At 40.6% G+C, this 20,807-nt stretch overlaps 1 protein-coding gene across 9 annotated transcripts in view; it reads left to right on the top strand.

Moving 5' to 3' along the window:
* The window catches only part of Nfib (nuclear factor I B), a 215,732-nt gene that overhangs the window by 113,338 nt on the left and 81,587 nt on the right, over positions 1 to 20,807 (top strand). For 6 of the 9 annotated variants that reach the window (XM_029476293.1, XM_021160527.2, XM_029476292.1 and 3 more), the window contains one exon: positions 9,541 to 9,594. In XM_029476293.1, the coding sequence (XP_029332153.1) occupies positions 9,541 to 9,594 (54 nt within the window). Of the gene's footprint in view, positions 1 to 164; positions 174 to 8,796; positions 8,819 to 9,356; positions 9,376 to 9,540; positions 9,595 to 20,807 lie in introns of those variants that run through there. The other 3 variants (XM_029476297.1, XM_029476294.1, XM_029476296.1) reach the window with 3 other exon arrangements.

Here is a 20,807-nt window from a genome sequence, read left to right as displayed (position 1 = left end):
GTATGAACCATTGCTGGCCATTTATACAGCTGCAACTGTGTGGGAGAGATTAAAGCTGATTCTGGCCTGCAGAGGTTTGCTGGGGGTCAGAGTACAGATGGCTGAGGAAGGCAGGAGTCCAGACTCGGGTCAGTGTGGGGGAACATGTTCTGCCTGGGGAACAAAGATCACAGGTAAAACATTAGAAAGTACTGTGTTGGTTTGACTTTAACCTAGATAAAAAAAAATTAAGTTTGGTGAAAATACACGAAATGGCATAGCACCGAAGGGCCGATGGAGGCAAAACTGGGGACATGCTGGAACAGGCGTGAAAGTCTCTGCCAGGCAGGGAACTAATACTGAAGGGTTCCAGAGAATGGAGCGTGTCTCTTCCCACAAGCTCCTTTTAACAGAATATCAGACCAAGAACGTAAACATTGATTTCTTTCTATTGAATGTCTGCATTGAGTTTTAAATTCCCCTCCATGATTTTGCTTTTGAGTCTGCTTTTCATTTCCAGCTTGCTCCACATACGTTTCTCAGAGTGCAAGCTTCTTGGCTACCAAGTGGGAGAGAATGTATTATGTACTATCTCTGAAAGCCAAAATCTCTCCCAGATGGAAGCGAGCATCACCATCTCATCCCGGACCCTCCTGGATCTGGCCAGGCTTCTTTAAGGGACTTCACTATTTTTCCGTAGCAAGTGGCACTGGCGAATTGTTCCTTGAAGTACACAGTGGTGTGTTCGTGGAGTATTGTGAGATATGGGCAGCATTTATGAAAGATTATAAATTGTACAGCTCTCTTCAGAAACTTAAAATACAGCTGGAAATGTTTTGCTCCCGACAAACATGCAATCTTCATAAAACTGGGAAAGAAATGTTTTGAATAAATAATGTTTTAGTTTATTTCTCTCCAGTGTGAGAACTTTTTTTTTTCATCAACATCATGCCGTAGAGCTCCTCCCCCTCAGTGCTAACACTCTTACCCTCATGTTTACAATATGCTGGTGAGTTCCACTTGATTTTTAAGCATGCCAGATTGCTCTGTCTTGTTTTTAAAGATAGAAAACTGGATTTGCTCCCAGGGACTCTTTCCATAACTAGGCCAGTTTAAAAACTAAACAAGGATTGAGTCAGTTAATTAATTTAAATGAGATTACAAATCAAAAACATATTATGCAATCTTGATTTAATTACCACATTTTATTTACTTAATTGAAAACACACTGTAGAAAGTTAGCAATCTTGACAATGACCGGAATGGCGTCTTCAAATTCTATACATTAAAGGCCATGAAGACAGAAGCCCAGGTGATCCTGGTGGCACCCCTGGCTTACTCAGTATCCCTCTGTATCAGCAGATGACACTGGACTTAAGCATAGTGCAGAGATGGGGATTTATTGTCCTGGTCCCTTTGGAGTCTGGTGATGGCTATGCAGTGCTACAGCTAGGTCCCTGTGCCCTGGCTCCTGTGGTAGGCATGCCTACTTTGTTCTCCAACGTTCCTATGATGTTTCTCCCTTAAGTTTCAGCACTCTGAGATTTTGGCTAATTCCATGCGGACAAATTTCAGTCTGGGGCTCAAACAAATCCTTCTAATCCTTGGGATGTGAGGCTTTGAACCTAATCTCCCTGTTAAGCAAAAAAAAAGTAGTCCTTTATAAGAAAGTTGAAGAACAGAATTAGCACAATGTGTGAGGGAGCAGAGATAATAGTGTATTACCAGTCTGCTCTGTGGTTTTCTTTTGCTAACTAAGTTACTTTGCCCATAAGGATCCTTTGCACGGTAACTTTTTCTTAAACTATACAGTTTGCTGAATTATATCCTCAGAGTCGGTAGTACACCAAAGGAAGGAGATGCCAAGAGTGCAGGCCTTCAAAAGTGCAGTGATGCTGGTTGAAAAGTTTGTTTTAATGTGTGGAAGAAGCCATCTTCCACAAATACTATCTCAGTTCTGCCAGAAGTATGTGGAGTTATTTGATATCCCATTTGCTCAAAACTGGGCTTAGGGGAAGAGGTACAGATTCAGCAAAAGCATGTCCAGAATTCTATCACAAAGCAGTAGAGCTAGTAGAGTAGTAACTAGATTGTCAGTTAAATTGTGCAATGATGGGACTCCTAATAGAAAATGTGATATGGAGACGAGATAGAGAGAGACCTGGGGAGAGAGGGGTTTGAACTTCAAATGGAATGTCCCTTTGGGAAGAGACAGGGAGGGGGTTTCCTGGCAGGGGGAGATGAGCTAGAGAGACAGAAGCCTAAAGGGAGACCTAAAAGGGGGAAGGAGAAAGACAGATTTCCCCCATATCCATGAGGATTTTAGAAGTGGGAAAACACTCTGTTTATCCATGTATCTTTGCATTGCTTTAACAAACATTTAATAAGAGGGAAAGAAAATATTGTAAAGTCATAGTTGTGTACCACCTCTGCTAACAAAACAGCTGTCCTCTAAAACTGAAGAGTGTTTTAACTGTGCTAGAGGGCAAAAGATTCCTGGCCCATGTTATATAATGGAGACTGTGATTATGTAAAGCCAATTTACTGTCAGCCTTCCAGGGAGTCAGTCTTCTGGAGTCACCACAGACCTAGGGGTGGGGCAAGATGACCAGGGGCTTTGTTTTCAGGACAGTTCTCTTCTTGTCCTGAGAAACAGCCACAATATATATCTCACATATAAGTGTGTTTATAATGAGCGATATTTTAAAGAGAAGAGACCCCTATGGTCTCAGATCCCTATGAAATTCCCTGGTATTCTATGGCTGACAATGGACTTTTTTTTTTCTTCACCTGCTTAAAGGAAAGGGCTATGACAAAGGGGCCTTTATCATGCAATGACTAATTTTGGTTCTAGCTGGAAGCTATCTGTAAGTTAACAGGTTAAAGTTTGGGTTTCATTTACTTTTCTGATATCGCTCAATATAAAAGCTATATTGTTGTAGAATCATATAATTTTAGAGCCGGAAGAGTGCCTATAATTTACCTCGCTTGGTCTGTCTCCTCTTTTTGCCAAAATGACCTTAAATTGAAGTTGTCCTTCTCAAATCCAGTCTCTACATTCTTGTTTTTCATTCTTTTTAATTTTTTAAAACAGATGACTTATTTATTGTATTTTATGCATATGAGCATTTGCCTGTATGCATGTTTGTATGCTTCTTTCTCATTCTCTCAGACAGGACCTTGGTGCTCATCCCAGGCTGGCCTTGAACTTGTTCTGTAGTGCAGGCAGGCTGTGTGTCTTATCTTTGTCTGGGATGGGGGATTTACAAACATGTGACACCACACCCAAGAGCAGGCTTTTTGTTTGTTTGTTTGTTTTTGCTTGGTGGTGCTTGAGCTTAAGAAGAAAGGAGTTCCTGGAAATTTTCTTGGGAGTTTTTAGGTCCAGGCTTTCCTTGGCTCCCATTCTTGCTTTCTGATCCCAACCCATCCTTGTTTCCCATTGTTGGTGAGAGCCAATAAGAATTATTGATGGAAGTACTCATGGGGCTCCTCCCTGCTCCTCTACTCAATTGTCCCATCTAGAAGTGAGGAAACTGTACTCTCACCTGATCCGGATTTGTGGGAATGGCTTCTGTGTCTCCCTCCCTTCAACCTTAGGTAATCTTCTGTCAGCATGGAATGGCCTGTGACACACATCTAAATGTCACACTCCATCTGTTCTCTGGGCATTGGGTTTCACTAAGCATTATCAGTATTCACCCAAACATTGAGAGATCAGGCAACAAATAAGCCAAACATTGATCAGATACTCAAAAAGGATGACTGATCATGAGGATGTCAGAATTAGCAAAGGGGTGAGTGACATTATAGGTTCAGGCTCCCATGTGGAATGCAGGGAGACATGAGCATGAGCAGGGGGACATACGGCTCAGTATTAGCAGAGGTCAAGTCAAGGTGCATATTAAAACCTTTTGAGCTCTTTTGTAGTTACGTGGAACACAAAGGTTTAGCACAGTCAGTTTGGAGTTTTATAAAGATCATCTCTGAAGCAGAGTAAAGTATTTACTATATGTATATCGGCACACTCAGGCCCTGTCACACTATCTCTATTTATATTTGCGACAGGGTTTCTCTGTGTAGCTCTGACTGTCCTGGAACTCGCTCTATAGACCAGGCTGACTTGAACACAGAGATCTGCCTGCCTCTGCCTCCTGAGTGCTGGGTTTAAAGTACCCTACCAACTCCTGGGTGGAGAGTTCTTATGATATTCTTCCAAGAGTTAGGGTTTTTTTGTGATGTGACCTTGGTCCCCTTCCCTAAGGAGAATCAAGCTGCTATTTTTTTTAATGTATACTTACTTTTATGGAAGTGAATTAATATTTTAGTTGAAATTAATGTGGAAGCTAATATACACAAATGTATGAGTTTTATGTATTTGTGGGGGTATACTATGAATATGTTACCACATGTATCCATTTTGTAATATTTAATTCAGTTTTGACATGTCTCTTTCCTAGTTTGCATTTCTTTATGGTGAAAACATTCACAGCTCTCCCTTCCTGCTTTCTGAGTGGTCTGTCACTGTCCCTCTAGTAGCCCTGCCTTCTTATGTGACTGTGACTTGATGCTCCCTATCTGCTCTTCCCATTCCTCCATCCCCAAGGTCTTAATCTGTGTATCCCTAGAACATTGGGTCACTTCAGAGCTTTAAGAAGAAATATGATACATATATTCTTTTCTTCAAACAACACAATATTTAGTGCTGGCAAGATGTCTCAGGGGATAAAAGTACTTGTGGCACAAACCTGGTGACCTGAGTTCAAACCCCAGAGCTCCTATAATAGGGGAGATCGACTCTACAAAAGATAGTCTCTGACCTACACACATGTGCATGTCGTTTGATCTCATGCACACACACTAAATAAACAGATAAATAGATGAATGTTTGTAGTCATTATGAACCGAATAGAAATACACCAAGCGTTACTATGTGTCAAACACTGCTGAGCTTCTGATTTGAAGGTGCTCTTGGTTTCTTACTTACTGTTGTTTAAGAGCCATGGTCCTTAGTGATCTGCCCACCACAGAGAGTAGCAGTTAGTCATGCCAGAAAGTTACTGCTTGGTGAAAATCATTTCTCACCATAGTTATTGACTATCACCATAACTATATTAGCCTAACTTTTACCAGACGTGGACAGGTTATCTAAAAGTCATTTTTGTAGCTTGGTGGTGGGGATGGACCATAAACTTGACTCAGAACCACGTCTCTTTAGCATACCCGGTAGTGAACAAGCTTCAGATGATAGTAACGAAAATTTCAACAGATATTGAAGACATGCTTTTGTTTTGATTTTTTTTTTTTTTAATTCTTCAAATGACTTGGGATGTGCTGATAAATGGCAGTGAGAAGGGAATTTGGGGGAAGATCAGGTTAGGTTCCCAGAAACATTTAATCTGCTGTAGGATCACTTGGCTTTGTGCAATTTCAAGGTTGCATCAGACTGTCAGAAGCAAGGTGTCTAAATATGGCACACTGGCACCACTCAGCACAAGTGCTTTAGAACAGTACTCTCGGGTCTTCTGCCAGAGCGGATCACCTCCTTAGGTGAGCTTATGTTAGAGGAGCAAGACTAGTCAGGCTGCCTTTCACAGGAGAGCAAAAGCTCTGGCTCGTGGCTGTGTAGGCCATGAAGGAGCTCCAGGAGTGGCCACGGTAAAAACCACAGTTTAGAGATCTCCTCCCTTCAGTTGCCTTCTTCCCAAAAGAATAAACAGCATGGTTAGATTTGCACTTGTGAGCAGAGAGAGCTGGGTGGCCTGTTCACACTTGGAATCCCTGACACCAAGGAGGCTGAGGCAGAAGGGTCCTTTCAGCTGGACTGTGAGATCCATCGTGAAGACTCCTAGAGAATTTCAGAAGGAAGTCATACTAGGTCGATTTTGCCTCAAAAATTATGTTGAGTCAAGCCCAAAGGAGAAGAAATATAGAAAATATAGAGTCATATCAAGAAGTAGAGAATAAAAGGTGGGGAGAAAGTGGGGAGACTGGTTGGCCACCTTCTAGGTTCACCATTTTCTTTGTTGTGGCATCAAAATCTTCCTGGACTCAAAACAGTGCTCTGGGCAGCTCCTAACCCTATTCCTGCCATCCTTGTCCCTTAACGGCTTAAGCCTCCAGGAAGGCAATTTTGCCAGCTTCTTGTATTTCCATCTAGAGCATGGTCTCTCCCAAGAGCTCAGGGCACGGCTATGACACCACCTGCCACCTCAGGGGCCAGGGACAAAGGTACTGACTAGAACACTTTGGCATGGGGTCACAGACCCAGCATAGATACTTCTAGGTGCTACATCACTGTGGAGAGAACTTATCTTCCTCCTTTTTTCTTTTTCTTCCTGAGGCTTAGTCCACTTAAAAATCTTACACATTTTAATGTGCCCATTTTGTTAATAATATCTCTTGTGTTTTGATGGTGTAGGATGTAGCTGAACTAGGTAGGGCTCCATGCTTGGTATGGCACAATCTTTCCAGAGATTTTGAGGTAGATCATATTATTGTAGTTTTTATGATTAAGGGGCAAGGTTCTACAAGCTAACTGATTTTGTACAGGATCACATGACTCGAGAGGAACAGAGCTAGTATTCAGTATAGCATAACCTTCCTTACACACACACACACACGGGGGGGGGGGGAGGGAGAAGGAGAGGGAGAGGGAGAGGGAGAGGGAGAGGGAGAGAGAGAGATGGAAGTAGTTAATGAAACTTTTGAGACTGGAGTAATTTGACCTGGGTGGTGATTTGCGGGGTTTTAGATGTGGTCTGAAAAATTCCTTCTCTGAAGTCAACCACAATAACAGTTCATTCTTGGGTTCTCTGCCAACTATGGCTCCCTGGTTACTTCCCTCTCCTGCAGTTGGAATTAAGTGTCTGATCTAAGGTGACATCCGAGGGGACTGCAGTGTTAGAGTTCATAGTATGAAGAGTAAGGGTGTCGCTTGCCCTCTCTGGGACCCTTATCTGTCTTTTGGGGGCACAGTATTTGCTATTTGGCTTGGTGAGATGGTACATATTTTGTAGTATGAAAGAAAACCTGTTACTGGGGGCAAGGGGCAGCAAACACCAGTTCATTGTAGAAAGCAAGCTTGTGACAAAATTATTCAGCTTTCTCCCAAATCTTATGGTGTCCATAGTGATTTTTTTCTAAGCAAATAGTGTTGGTTTTTTTTTTTCTAGAGTGAATAGTGATTTTTTTTTTCTTGAAGACACAGATGTACAGTTTTTGGAAATGAGAGGAGAGTGTAACTTTTAACACACATAAGAAGGGGAGGGGCAGGGTGAGAAAGGCTGTCCCAGTGGGGCGTGTGACACTGTGGACATGAAGGATGCATCCTGGCAAGTAAGCAGATTCTCGGGGAGAGACACTGGTCTTTATTCTACTGGACAGAAGTTTAGCAGTAGAGGCAATGGAGGTGAGGGGTGACATTTTGCAGACATTGTAGCCAAACATGATAAGGCTCCCGTTTAAAGTCCATGGCTTCTAGTGTGAGGCTGCCCTGCCGCTTGCCTGTGTAGGACAGCTGCAGTCTTTTCCCTTCTTGCTGTTTCTTCTTGTTGTACAACACTTCTTGTTGGACAGTGTGTACGCGTTAAGGAGCTCCAGAGAGGAAATAGAAAAACTATGGAGAGTCTGGCCTCTGAGTCTGACCCTGTAAGTAGGAATCTCAACAGGTTAGACTCCCTTGGAAAGATAAACTCTTAGGTAACTTATGTACTAGACAAGAGGTGAGGACAAAGCTGAAACAGCAGGGGCGGTAACGAAACGAAACAGTTTTAACACTTCATTGCAACTGTTACACTCTTAGTTTGAAAAGTGGCCAGTGTGGCCTTCTCTTTCAAAGGAACAACAACAACAACAGCAACAATAATAACAGCAACAACATTCTTCACTTAATTTATAAATGTCAGTCTTGCCTCAATTCCACAAAAAAAAAAAAAAAAAAAAAAAAAAGTAAAAGATCTTGGAGAAGAGAACTGGCTTCTGCTGCAGGAGAAGCCAGCCAGTGCAATCAGATCTTTCCAGTTTCTTTTCCTCCATTTTGTGAAGTCAGAATCCTGGTGAAGGTCATTGTGGGAATCACAAAAATAACCGTGCTGTTTTCATGAAATTTACTGTAGAGCAAAGGGAAAAAAGGGAAATGGGATAGAGGGATGATTATATTCTTCTTCACTATTAAGTCTGACCTAGGAAGCAGGAGTCAAAGGTGGAAATGAATAACCAAGTTTTATACAGGCATAGACTAGCAGGGTGTTCCGACCTTTAGAATTGAAGAGCAGTTGTAGTATGTTAACCACTTTCCTGGCATAACCACGGAGCTTGATCAACAACAAAAGGAGTCTGCTTTTCTGATTAATTTAATCCCTTCCTTGCTTCAAGTATAAGGGCAAGGTTTTGAGGAAGAGACTTATGAGTTTATGGCAGTTGGTGACACCACCAGTACCACATTTTGTTGAGATTCACTATTGTGCTCAAAATTGCCTTTTTGTAGGCAAGCAGTGAAGGCTGCTGAATCTGTGCCATCCATTTCTCTGGCATATACTGCAAGCCTAGTGTGTTCACGCCATGAACGGCCCCAGGAAGACAAAGAGGTAGACAGGCTCTCTGCCCCTTCTTTCCTAGTGTGGTGTAGCTATGGAGACAAAACCTCTGTGCTAGAGCCAATAAAAGATTTCATAGCAACTCCCTGCCAGTAAGTGTGTAAGAACCCAGGCCAGATGACGCAGATAAATGCAGAGGGTTCATGGAGGTAGAGGATCAAGCCAAACACAGCACCGTAAATGGGTTAGGACAGGCACACTGGCTGACAGTGCCTGTCCTCTGAGCCCTTTCTGTGGTGTTGGTAAGGAATGACATAGGACAGAGCTGCTCTGAAATGAAGGTGGCCGTCCCTTCCACCTTATCTAAGAGCCTGCCTGTATCTCGCAGATGGAGATTAAATTGATCCAACAATTTGCTCTCCGCAAAGCCATGTTGGTTTTCTACCTAGTAATTTATGCTTTTCCTGGTGTTTGCAAATCGATTGCTATTATGGGATGCAGGCAGAACTGGGCCGGGATCCAGTAGGTTGGGGGATTACTGGAGTGGATAGCTGAACCTGCCTGTGAAAACCCAGACGAGACGGCTCTTGTTTCTCTGTCTTTTACTCTCTGAAGAAATGCATAGTCTTGGGTTTTTTAAAAGCATTCTTAATTATTTTTAGATTGTATCTTTTAAGGGACAGTATCTGCTTTATTTCAGATTTCTACTATCTGGCCTTGCTATTTGCCTAACCTTCAAACGGTTTTAGTGGCTTTGTGGCCAGACCTCTCATTGCAGGCAAACCTTCCTCCACCCTCAAAGCATTATAGGCCAGTAATTGTTCCCTTTGAGAAGAAATATGTATAGACATTTATCTAGGTTGGTGAATAAAATGTTCCTATGGAACAGCTTGGGAAAGTATACTTTATTTAAACACTTCACCTCATTGTTGTACCTTAAATTTTTTTTTAAAGTTCTACTAAGTATTGTGAAATTCTTTCATAACAAATTAAAAAGAAAACATATTCTGTGATTTCTTTACAGATTCTGGACAATCAGGAAGTCCAAGCCACAGTGATCCTGCCAAGAATCCTCCAGGTAAATATGTGTCCCCGGACGTGTGCACCCTGACATTGTTGGAGAACAAAGGGGCCCTGTATAGATCAACACCCATAATTGGTCAGCTGCCTGTCTTGTTCTGGCAGGCAGTCGGATTGGGACAAGATGTGATTGTGTGGAGGCCTCTGCAACAGCGGGAACGGCTTCCCACCGCAGCCATCTTTGTTCACCTGAGCGGCGAGATCATTTTATTTATTTATTTATTTATTTATTTATTTATTTATTTATATTTTTTGGTATCCTTAGAAGCTGATTCAAACACATGCTTAGCTTTATGTTTTAGGCATTTGAAAAGCTAAACACCTTTTAATCATTTTTAAAATAAACATTCCCTGCCCCCAGACTTCCCCCAAACAAAAATCTGGTAATTTCTGTTCTTTTATAGTTTATCCACTGTGTTTTAAGAAAGTTTCTACTGAATGGTTTTTATAAAGTGGTTTTTGCAGGATGTTTGATTCCCAGTCTTCAGTGTAAGGTGTGTCTGGTCTTTAGTTTCAGACCTGAACCTGACTACATGCATTTTACCTGTACTGGGGAGTTCTTCTCCACACTCTCAACATGCAGCATTCTACTTTGGATTATAAGAAGTTTTTGTTTGTTTGTTTGTTTGTTTTTGTTTTTTTTCCATGAGAAAATCATGTAAAATTAGCATAAAGAAGAATTTCAAGTTTCCATTATCATAAAATTTTAATTGTATCTGTGATTTTGTTAAAAGAATGTTCTAAAGATATTCTTAACAAAACAAAACAAAACAAAACAAAACAAAACAAAACAAAGCAAAACACAATAAACCCCAAATAGCCACACCTCCCCTCAGTCTCTCCAAAAAAAAAAACCCTCACCTGCCATTTCATTATAATAAAGCACACAGTGCAAAAAGTCAGAACTGAAGTTTCTCAGGCCCTCAATTGCTTTGAAATCCTGATGCCTGGCTAATAAGAAGCTGAAATACCTCAAGTATCCCCAAATTTCAGGAAAATAGACTATTTGCTCATAATATTACTGTAGAGAGACATGGCTATCCATATTTTTAGTAAAAGCCAAAATCCAAAAAAATTTCTTCGTTTTGAAACTTACATCCATGTTTTTCTTAGAAAATTTACTTTTCTATATACACTTTAAGTAATATTCTTCTTAAAATTGTACTGTTTAGAAAATATTGTATACTCTGATGATGAAAATACTAATTCAATGTTATATACTCCAAAGGTGAAAGTATTAATTTAATACATATTATATTCTCCGACAAAAAGCACTAGTATATTTTAAATTTACACTGAATTGATTTTAGTTGATAAACTTTCTAATGCTACAAACTGTGAGCAGAGCATAAAATATTTAAATTAAAAGAATAAACCTTTAAAAAACCTCTACACAGTTTACAAAAAAAGAAAGAAAGAAAGAAAGGAAGGAAGGAAGAAAGAAAGAAAGAAAGAAAGAAAGAAAGAAAGAAAGAAAGAAAGAAAAGGAGAGGAGAGGAGAGGAGAGGAAAAAGGAAAGGAAAGGAAAGGAAAGGAAAGGAAAGGAAGGAAAGGAAAGGAAAGGAAAGGAAAGGAAAGGAAAGGAAAGGAAAGGAAAGGAAAGGAAAGGAAAGGAAAGGAAANAGGAAAGGAAAGGAAAGGAAAGGAAAGGAAAGGAAAGGAAAGGAAAGGAAAGGAAAGGAAAGGAAAGGAAAGGAAAGGAAAGGAAAGGAAAGGAAAGGGAGGAAAATATCTTCAGGAGAAAAGGGCTGGTAAGCCTTAAAAGCCAGACTAAACAAAGGCTGTGCTATTTGCATCTGAACAACTTGATTGGAATTAATGAAGTAGTGAATAAGAAGTGCTTTTCTGAGCATGTGCAGAGGCTCTCTCAAATGTTGTCTGCTCTGAGCATGTGCAGAGGCTCACCCAAATGCTGTCTGCTCTGAGCATGTGCAGAAGCTCACCCAAATGATGTTTTCTGGAGCTGGGCAGAGCCAGGCAGGTGACCTTTGTGTGCTTATGTAATGGCAGGATTGCATTTTTAGTATTTGTCTAGAAGGTTGGTTAAATTTTACTTTTGCTGCATACCACATAGTCTCCTAATTTTTCTGCTTTTGTAAAGCAAACTGAAACTAGGTAGAACACATTATTTTCTCCCACTTTTATGTTTCCTTGGGGGAGATTTAATTTTGATAACTGTCAAAAGTTAAGATGTTAGAATACAATTGAAGTAGTTTAAATTAAAATTGGAATTTTCTTTGACAATTAAGGAACATCCATCATTTAGCATGCTTTTTGCATATCATCATATGAATATTATTATAGATCTTGGTAAGAAATTTTCATTTTGTTTTGAAATGATATTTCTTAACATTATAAGAATTATGTTCTTGATAAGAGCAAAAATATGTTCTGCAATATTTTGAAATAAACCAGGCTTTTGGAAGTAAGTAATAGTTTTCAATTTTAAATACAAGAGACCTGAATTTATCAAAGTTCTTGTCTTGTAGTCAGCCAGAATAAACCTGATCAGCAACCTAGGCATTGGTGGCTCAGAACTGTCCTAGGACACTGACTGTCTTCATCTCTTAGTTCTGTCTGACCTTGGTTGAACTATAAAATCTTCACACAGAGATTTAACATCTCAGGAGGTGCACGAAGTCTGTTTATTGGAAAATTCAGACTAGCGCCACGTTCGTGGCTACTGATCATCCCCTTGTTTCCATGAGAAGCTGGGCTTCTGCAGATGGTGGCTTCCATTGCCTGTGTGTTGCAGCAGGATTTCCACTAGGAGATATGGAAATCATAGGGTTAGCCACTGTTTATGACAGTGCGTGGTTCCCAGCAACTTAGAAAGAGGTGTCATAGCAGCTCATGGAGTCTGTTCCTGACCATTGACATGAAGGTGGTCTCCCACCCAGTGCTCTTATGTATCTGTTGACCATCTGCCGGCTTCTCCACTTTGATTGGCTATCTGACAGAGGTTCTACTACCTTCCTGATTCTGAACTTCTGTTTTGTAATATACAGTATTTTTAAATATTTACTTTCTAAAAAATAGTTAATATACAACTAATTGGTTTTTATTAGAGCAGTTTCACACATGCCATTATACTTTGTTCTTCATCCCTGCCCCCCACCCCCCCTTTCCACTCTTGCTAACCCTGGTGTCCTTCACACTGGACTATGTACCTTGACAGATAAATGAGTCTTTATTTCAGAATTCATGCTTTTCATTTGGGATTAGTGTTTAAGCACAAGCAACGAAAGGGAAGGGATATTTAGTATTTGTCCCTTTTAAAGGATTTAAGTGATTTCTTGGTGCTTGTAATTTAGAAGAGGATTTAAATAGCCTTTATGGAAGTTCCTCAATCTATTTGGAACTTTAGGTTTTGCTCTGATTTGCAATGCATCGTCTTTTGAATTTAGCCTGGCTTTGCTATGTTGCCTTGTAGCTATATTCCTTGCTCTGTGGTCTTTTAGCTTTCCCAACTGAATCACCTGCTTACTTCAGGGTGGGAGGAAATCAAGAGAAAACAGGAATCTGGAAGATTAATTTGGGCTTTGTTCCAAGTTGATGTGTCAGTTTGTAGTTCAAGAAGGCTGCAGTTTGGTGGGATGTTCCCTTGGTTGGTAGAGCAGTAAAGAAATGTTGAACCCTAGAGCAAGTCCCATACATTTTCAGATGTAACTTTTTAAAGTGTTTCACATTTCATTAGCCAGAATTTTCCAGTTTGGAACGAATGGATGTACAGTTTAATATCCTTTCTTTTTTGCCAGAGTGTGTACTTTGTTGGTGTGTGTATGTGTGTGTGTGTGTGTGTGTATGTGTGTTGATATTTGCATGTGTCTTGACATTATATCATTATATGAGCCTTGAAGCCATATCTTGTGTGACCTTAAGTCAGCCACCTTGAATCTCTTCTCCATAGCAAGGATAGAAATGACTAATTAAATCACATGAAGAATCTCTGTCAGCTATAGTAATGGAGTTGTGAATGCTTTCATGTAAGAAATTGTTTGAGTCATACAAATTTGCAAGTTGTTCATTCCCCAAAGGTATTTTGTAGATCCCCCCCCCCCCCATTGAAGTCATCACAGGAGAGCCACAAATCTATCAAGAACCATTTAGTACTGCCTGAGAAGATAGCTCAGCATCTGAATTGATACGAGGCACCTTCTGGGATCACTGGGGCCCATGTTCCCTAACCTTTCACTCTGTGTTTTAAACCTTGGATTTTGGAGTGTACACAACACTCTCTAATGGCTGTTGAAATCCTAAAGCATTTCTCTTTGCTATTCTCATGAACAGATCGTTTTTTAGACTCCCACTACCTAAGAAAAAGGAGCCTTCCTTTGATATTTAAAATTAGAACCCACTGTTTAAAAGTTCGTACTTACTCGTTTTCATATCCTCATTTATTTCTGCCAGTCAAGTTTTTTAAATGGCTGAAAATATATTGTTTAATAATACTGATGAATAGCATTAAACTTTGGTATAGTATAATGTTCAACAAGCTATAAACGAGCTTTCTGTTCACAAAAGAATAACGAGAAAGACCCTGAAATGAACAGTTAGCAGCAGTTAATACCTGAAGATAGGGAAAGCTTTTAAGTAATTTAAAAATTAGATCTGTGCCAGTCAAAAATCAAAGGATTTTTTTTTCCTTGGATTTGCTTCAGAAACATATTTCATTTTCTTCTCACTTATTTGGAAACATTACACTTAATAAAGTCTTTACATATTTAAAAGTAGTTCAGGATTGAGGACAAAGAACAAGCAGATGAGGGAAGTGTTTGTTCACAATATATTCTGAAAAATCCCCAAAGAGGTCTAGCCCCCAACTACTAATTTTTATAGGCTACATTCTGGGTTTTTAGATGTAACCCACTCTTCAAAAGTTGGTGTGCATAGCAGTTGGCACCAAGCCAAGCCTATACTATGAAGTTGGTCTGGTTGCTTGTAATAGTTAATTTTCTAAAAGAAAGATAATTTAGAGCTATCCCATGAGGCCCCAAGAGAAAGAGTCTCTCTGGTTCTACATTCACTCAATCACTTACTTTATCAGGCACAAATAATATCAGTTACCACCAGCTATCAAGCTCAGGATTAAATATTACACTCTCGACAATGAGGTTCTTGGTTTGAGTGGGCTAAAACAAGGAGTGGAAGCCTTCATCTTCCCTTGGGAATTTGGGAATCTATATCATTCCACACTGAGTATCCTTAGCAACTCAAGAATTTCTGAACTGGCCATAAGGAAAAATTCCATCTGGTAGATACTTCATCAGCATCTATTTTGTGCCAGATACTAGGCTAAATGCTGTAGACTTTTAAAAAAATATGAATTTCACTTAATTCTTATTCTTCCCAAGTTTTGTTGGTTAGCATATACAGTATTTTATATATACTGAGGATTACATTTTGTTTACTGCTTCAACTGAATTGTTTTAGTTCAAAGTTGTGGAACAGCATTTCTACCCATTGTGAGGAGCATGAAGGGTGGGAAGAACATAAGACATAAATTGACATTTCTCTCCTGAATCAAGCTCTGTCCTTTTCAATCATCTTGAGGTCATGAGGAGACTGTATGGTTCAGCCAACTTCTTAGTAACTTGGCTATCTGCACAGAACACCTGGATAATTGCACATGTTTCATAAAAATGAGTGTAGTTGATTTTTTTAAGTTATGCTCTTTCTCCAGCATAGAAAGAGCTGTTCGATCTGGAAATAAATATGTATTTTTTGTTCTGTACTTCCTGGATATCAAAAGCAGAGTAAAGATACAGGGAGAAAGAAGTGAGGTAGAGTGGGAGAGTAGACCAGGCAAGGCTGGGGTGGGTTTTATAATGGAGGCAAAAGAAGCAGATGCTTTCAGGTTCATGATCGGCTAGAATTGGAGTTTTTAGATGGTGAGTCTGTTGCATGTGTTTTGGCATTGAAAGTCAGGGACACTGACTTTATTGCATAGCTCTTGCTATTGCCATGAGAATAGGTCCTATCATCTCTTTGGGGATTGGGCAACTTTTCCCCTGGCAAGACTATCTGTTAGACCATCACATTGACATTGTATCAATATTTTTCTTAGACCATCACATTGACATTGTATCAATATTTTTCTCCCCGGTTGCTTCCCTGTGATGTTCCTACCTCCTGAAGCCACTGGTTTTTCCATTCCCCTTAAACCTTGTCTGTCTATATATCTCTTTTTTTCCCTGTTGACTCTTACTAAAGACCTGTGCCTTGTCCTTTAGATAAGCCTCCCCAACCAGAGGCTCCTCTCTTCCTTGTACCGACTGGACAGGAAAAGCCATCAACTTTTTACCTAGGCTTGCATTCTCGTTGAGTCTCTTGAACTCATGGCTTTTTAGGAGCTGGCCCCAAGTGGTTCCTTTCCATTCTGTGCCAGCTTACATGTGCTTTGTCTTGTTTTCTTTGTGACAGACTCTAATAGCTAGCTTCCCATATCAGCCACCAAGTGCTGGGATTACAGGTGTGAACCACCATGGCTGGCTGATATTCTGGAGTATTGTTGATTTGAGTGTACTCTGTTTAAAACTTGCCTCTTCATTTTGAAAGTAATACCTCTGTTAGAAGTCCAGGAATTGGTGTTTTCTTAAGTTTTTATAACGACATTTTTCTTAATGAGAACTTTTGCCTTAGGCTTCTGTGTTTTTGGTACCTCCTATGCATTTTCAGCCTGCATTCTCTCTCTCTTAGTTTGGCCAAAGGTATGTCTTTGGAGCAGATTCCTCTTCTAATGTCTCAGACCTTTGTTTCCAACAATAGGTTAAACTTGATTCCGGACATGTCTCATGGGTAGCTCAGATGTAACATTTTCAAAATTAAATTCATCAGACTTAGTAGGCTTGATAGTTTCTTAGTTCTTTTAGAACATCCCCAGTCACTTTTGCTCGGGGAAACTTGTAACTTTCTTAGGAATAACTCCCTTTTACCTATATATTCTTCCTTGGGTACTGAGTTCTCAATTCTGTTACTTTAGCTTGAGATGTGAAAAGACACTCTGGCCCAGGGAACTTACAAAAGAAAGCATTTAATTTGAGGTTCACAGTTCCGGAGGGTTATAGAGTCTGTGGCCATCATGGCAAAGGAGCCTAGCAGCAGGCCTGCCAGCATGGTACAGAGGCAGTAGTTGAGAGCTTATATCTGATCCCCAAGCATGAGACAGAGAGTGGGGTGACTTACTGGGAATGGCATAGGCTTTTTAATCCTCAGAGCTCATAGGTAGTGACGCACCCTCTCCAACAAAGCCACACTTCATAATCCTTCCTAAAGAGTTCTACCGGCTGCAAAGCAAGCATTCAAACTCATCAGTTTACCAAAGCCACTCCCATCGAAACCACCACAGTCTCTGAGCAAGATTTTTTGCCTGAATCCTTGCAATTGCCTCTTCTTTCCTGTGCTTCTTTTCTCTAACCCTACGCACGAATCTGTCATGAAGCATGAACATGGTTTAGAAGCTCGCTGCATACAACACTGAGTTCCTCACGTAGTTTTAGATCAGCAAATTCTCAACCGCTGGGTCATGACCCCTTTGGGGCTTGCAGATATCCCGAATATCAAATTTTTACAGTATGAGTCGTAACAGTAGCAAGATTACAGTTGTGAAGTAGCAATGAAATAAATGTGTGGTTGGGGATCGCCACCACATGAACTGTATTAAAGGGTCCTAGCATTCGGAAGGTTAAGGACTATTCTGTTAGATGCTGCTCAGTACCCAGTCCCCCCACCTCCTGCTTTTACCCCCACATCATTAGCTGGTGAGCTCTGTCCAATGCCACGGCTTCAGGAGCCCCACTGCAAACCTGTGCTCACCTTAGCCGTCCAGACTCTTTCATGCATCCTGTGGGATTTTCCCAGACACGACTGGGTACCTCTGTATCTACTCCATTCACAGCTTTATCCTCCCAGCCTGTTTACATGTCTCGTCTAATAGATAATTTTTCCATGATGACTATACCACTCTAATCTAGTATAAAGTTATCATAGAAATATTGTTCATCAAAAGTTCATGTGTGAGTACTTAGAGATTGTTGTCCAACTTCTTTCCCTTCCTTATCAAACCCGTGTGAGAGCTGAAAGGACCACTATGAAGTCCCAAGTAGTTACTGGCAGATGTAGCTTTAATCAGTTTTCCCCCATGGATCACAACTTTATTTGGATGTAATTTTAATACAGGACCAATACTTTCCCCCATTTATCACCACACACAGTCTGTAGGCTATACTGTGTGTAGGGGTCGGGGTGGGGATGGTATCAGAAGTGAGCCAATGGAGGATGATGAGAGTGGAGCTTGGGCCAGCGAGGATGTAATTAGGGCGAGCATAGGGGAGGGCATAATTATAATTAGGGTGAGCTTGTGGTGGTGGTGGGGGAGGTGCATAACCAGATGAGTTTAGGGAGGGGTGATTAATCTCTAGGAAGTGGGATCAGGTCAACTGGAAAACAGGCTCCCCCTACTGCATCATGTCCCATTGCCCAGAATCACCTGTCCCTTCCTCACTCCATATTATTTTACATGCCAACTCATTATTGAACAATTCAGGTTGAGACTTGTCACTTAGCCCCAGTATAACTTAAGTAAATGAGAAAATATTGTCTTTCTACCATGTAGTAAGAGAGAGGACAGGTTGGTTCAGGGGCTAGTCTTAGTTATTCAAGTTATTTTGTTGTTGTTGTTGTTGTTGTTGTTGTTTGTTTTAATTTTAACCGTGTTAAGGGTCTTGTAGTGTCTAAAATTAAGTAGCCATGCAACATAGATTCTGAATAAAAATATAATATTCTGATGTAGGCACTATTGATGCTGGTTAGCTGGAGCTAAGAAATTTATAGTGATTAAGAAGAGACCAGCATCACTGAGGTGAAATCTTCTAGAAAGTGTTTTAATATACTGATGAAGGCACTCAGCTTACACTGTCCCTAGTTCAGGAAGAAAACTTCCCAGAAGGCTTGACATCAAGACATTGCAGTTTGTTAAATTTTAAGAGCTGTTGCTGGAATGTATTTTTCTTTCATTGTTGAATGTCTTGGTTCCCACGGAGAGTCAGAATTCCCAAGCAAAAGTCAAAAGTGACCTGAGGTTAGGTTGTGCCTGGACCTCAGGGCACTGTTATAATGATTCAGCCAAGTAGTCTGTATTCCTCTCACAGTGACTGCCTGTGTCTAAAATCTCTTCTCAACTTAACTTTCCTTTCCTCTCTCTGTGGATTTCTAAGCACTACCTTTCTAGTTTGCAACTCTGAATTAATAATGCAAACCATTTTCCTCCTCACAGCTGGGATGTGCAGGCAGTTCTGTGGTGCAGAGTGGGCTCTCTCTAGGCTGGTTGCAGTCTCTGAAGTCTAGGAAGGTGCAGCTTCCTGTTCTCTGTAGCCTACCCAGGGCACGGTGGCAGCCCTGGTGTGGAAAGGGGGATGCGTCCTGTAATGTGGCACAGGCAGAATGCATGGTCGCACATGTGGACCTCTCACTACTAAAGTGCTATGTTCTCTCTGCCTTACAGGCTTAAAAAGTGCATTTTAGGATGCCGGGCAGCTCTACCAGAGTCTCTCCTTTTTCTTTCTTTTACCCATGACACCACATGAAATAATTTAAGCCAGGACTTATCCTTGACAATTTGAGTCTTGCTTTTAACTAACAATGCCAAAGAAACTTGAATAATTTAGAAGGTTTTGTTTTTCAAAGTTGTTAAGAATTTTTTGGGGAGGGGGATATTTGACATAAACTAAGTTTCAGAGACCTTGCCCTTTTAGATTTTTGTTTAATAAAGCTGCAATAGGACCAAATTCTTGTTTTGCTGTATGATTATTAGCCCATTAAGGGGATTTCCCTATATATTTTGGACTTGGATTGTTTCATGTCTCCACGGTCCCGCCCCGTCTGCCTTCCCCCACCCCATCCTGTGGCATACCCATGTCCCCCTGGTATTCAGGAGAGAGACAACAGCCATCCCGTCTGACTTTTAGGTTTCACCTTTGGATTATCAGTTAAATCAAATGCAGGGCTGTTACTGCCTACTGTGCAAGTGTGAAGACAGGAGATTGGATCCCTAGTACTTGTGTGAAAAGAGAGTGTGTAGTGTGCGCGTGCACCTAGAACCTTAGTCCTGGAGGAGTGGAGACAGGCAGAGTCCCAGAGTTCCCTGGGCTTGCAAGCCAAGTTCTATGAGAAACCTTGTCTCAAAATGCACAGTAGAGAGTGATAGAGGGAGACATCTTTAGACTGACCTATGGCCTCTATTCCCATGCTCATACTCACGAACACACACGTGCATGAACACATGCCAACAGACTTACACACAGATACATACGCACCCAAACACAGATAGACACACACACAAACATACACACAGACACACATGCATACATACATACATACATACACACAAATATACAGATAAACACACACAGACACATACACACAAGCACACAGACACACAAATACATACATATGGATAAACCCACAGATACACACAGACATGTACAGAACTGCACATATACACAGACAGATACACACATATATCTGTACATACATACATACACACACACACACACACACACACACACACACACACCAAATATACTTGTCAATACCATGATGTTTTGTCAATTGCTGCTGTTCCTGGTTATTTTGTAGATTGTCTTTTGTGCAGTGGATCTTTAATTTTCTGTTCTCACATTCCTAACTTAACTACTCTCTAGCCAAGCAGGATTTTTCTTGTGCAGCACAATGAAGCATTCTGCTGGTTTTTTTTTTTGTCTCAGCAGTCCTAGGTGATATCCAGGAGTCCCCCACCCACCCACACACACAGACTGTTGCCCTTCACTCAGAGAGGGGGAAGTGGCTAGGAATGTTTAAGACCCAGCATGTAGAGGAAAAGACAGAGGAATGAATGAATGGGTACATGACTGAGTGCAGAGGCTCCAGACCTTCGGGGCATTACTCTTAATTAAAAGAAAATAAGCAACGTCTTTTCAAAAGAAGATAATTGGTGCTAAATTATAATGTGTGTTTATTAGCAAATATTTTCACTTTAATTAGTTCATCTAAGTCATTATAATAACTTCCTGACCTCAATAGCTTATGGTTTTGCCTTGGGTCTAACCCTCTGACATGGGTTGCAGGTTCTCCTTCTCCTAGTAATGTGTAAAATGTATTATTCCATTTTTTTCCTTCTGCTGCCAAGGCCTCACACTAGGCTCAACTGAAGTT

The sequence above is a fragment of the Mus caroli genome, chromosome 4, assembly GCF_900094665.2.
Source record: "Mus caroli chromosome 4, CAROLI_EIJ_v1.1, whole genome shotgun sequence".
Lineage (NCBI taxonomy): Eukaryota > Metazoa > Chordata > Mammalia > Rodentia > Muridae > Mus > Mus caroli.
This window is presented reverse-complemented; position numbering and strand designations above follow the sequence as displayed.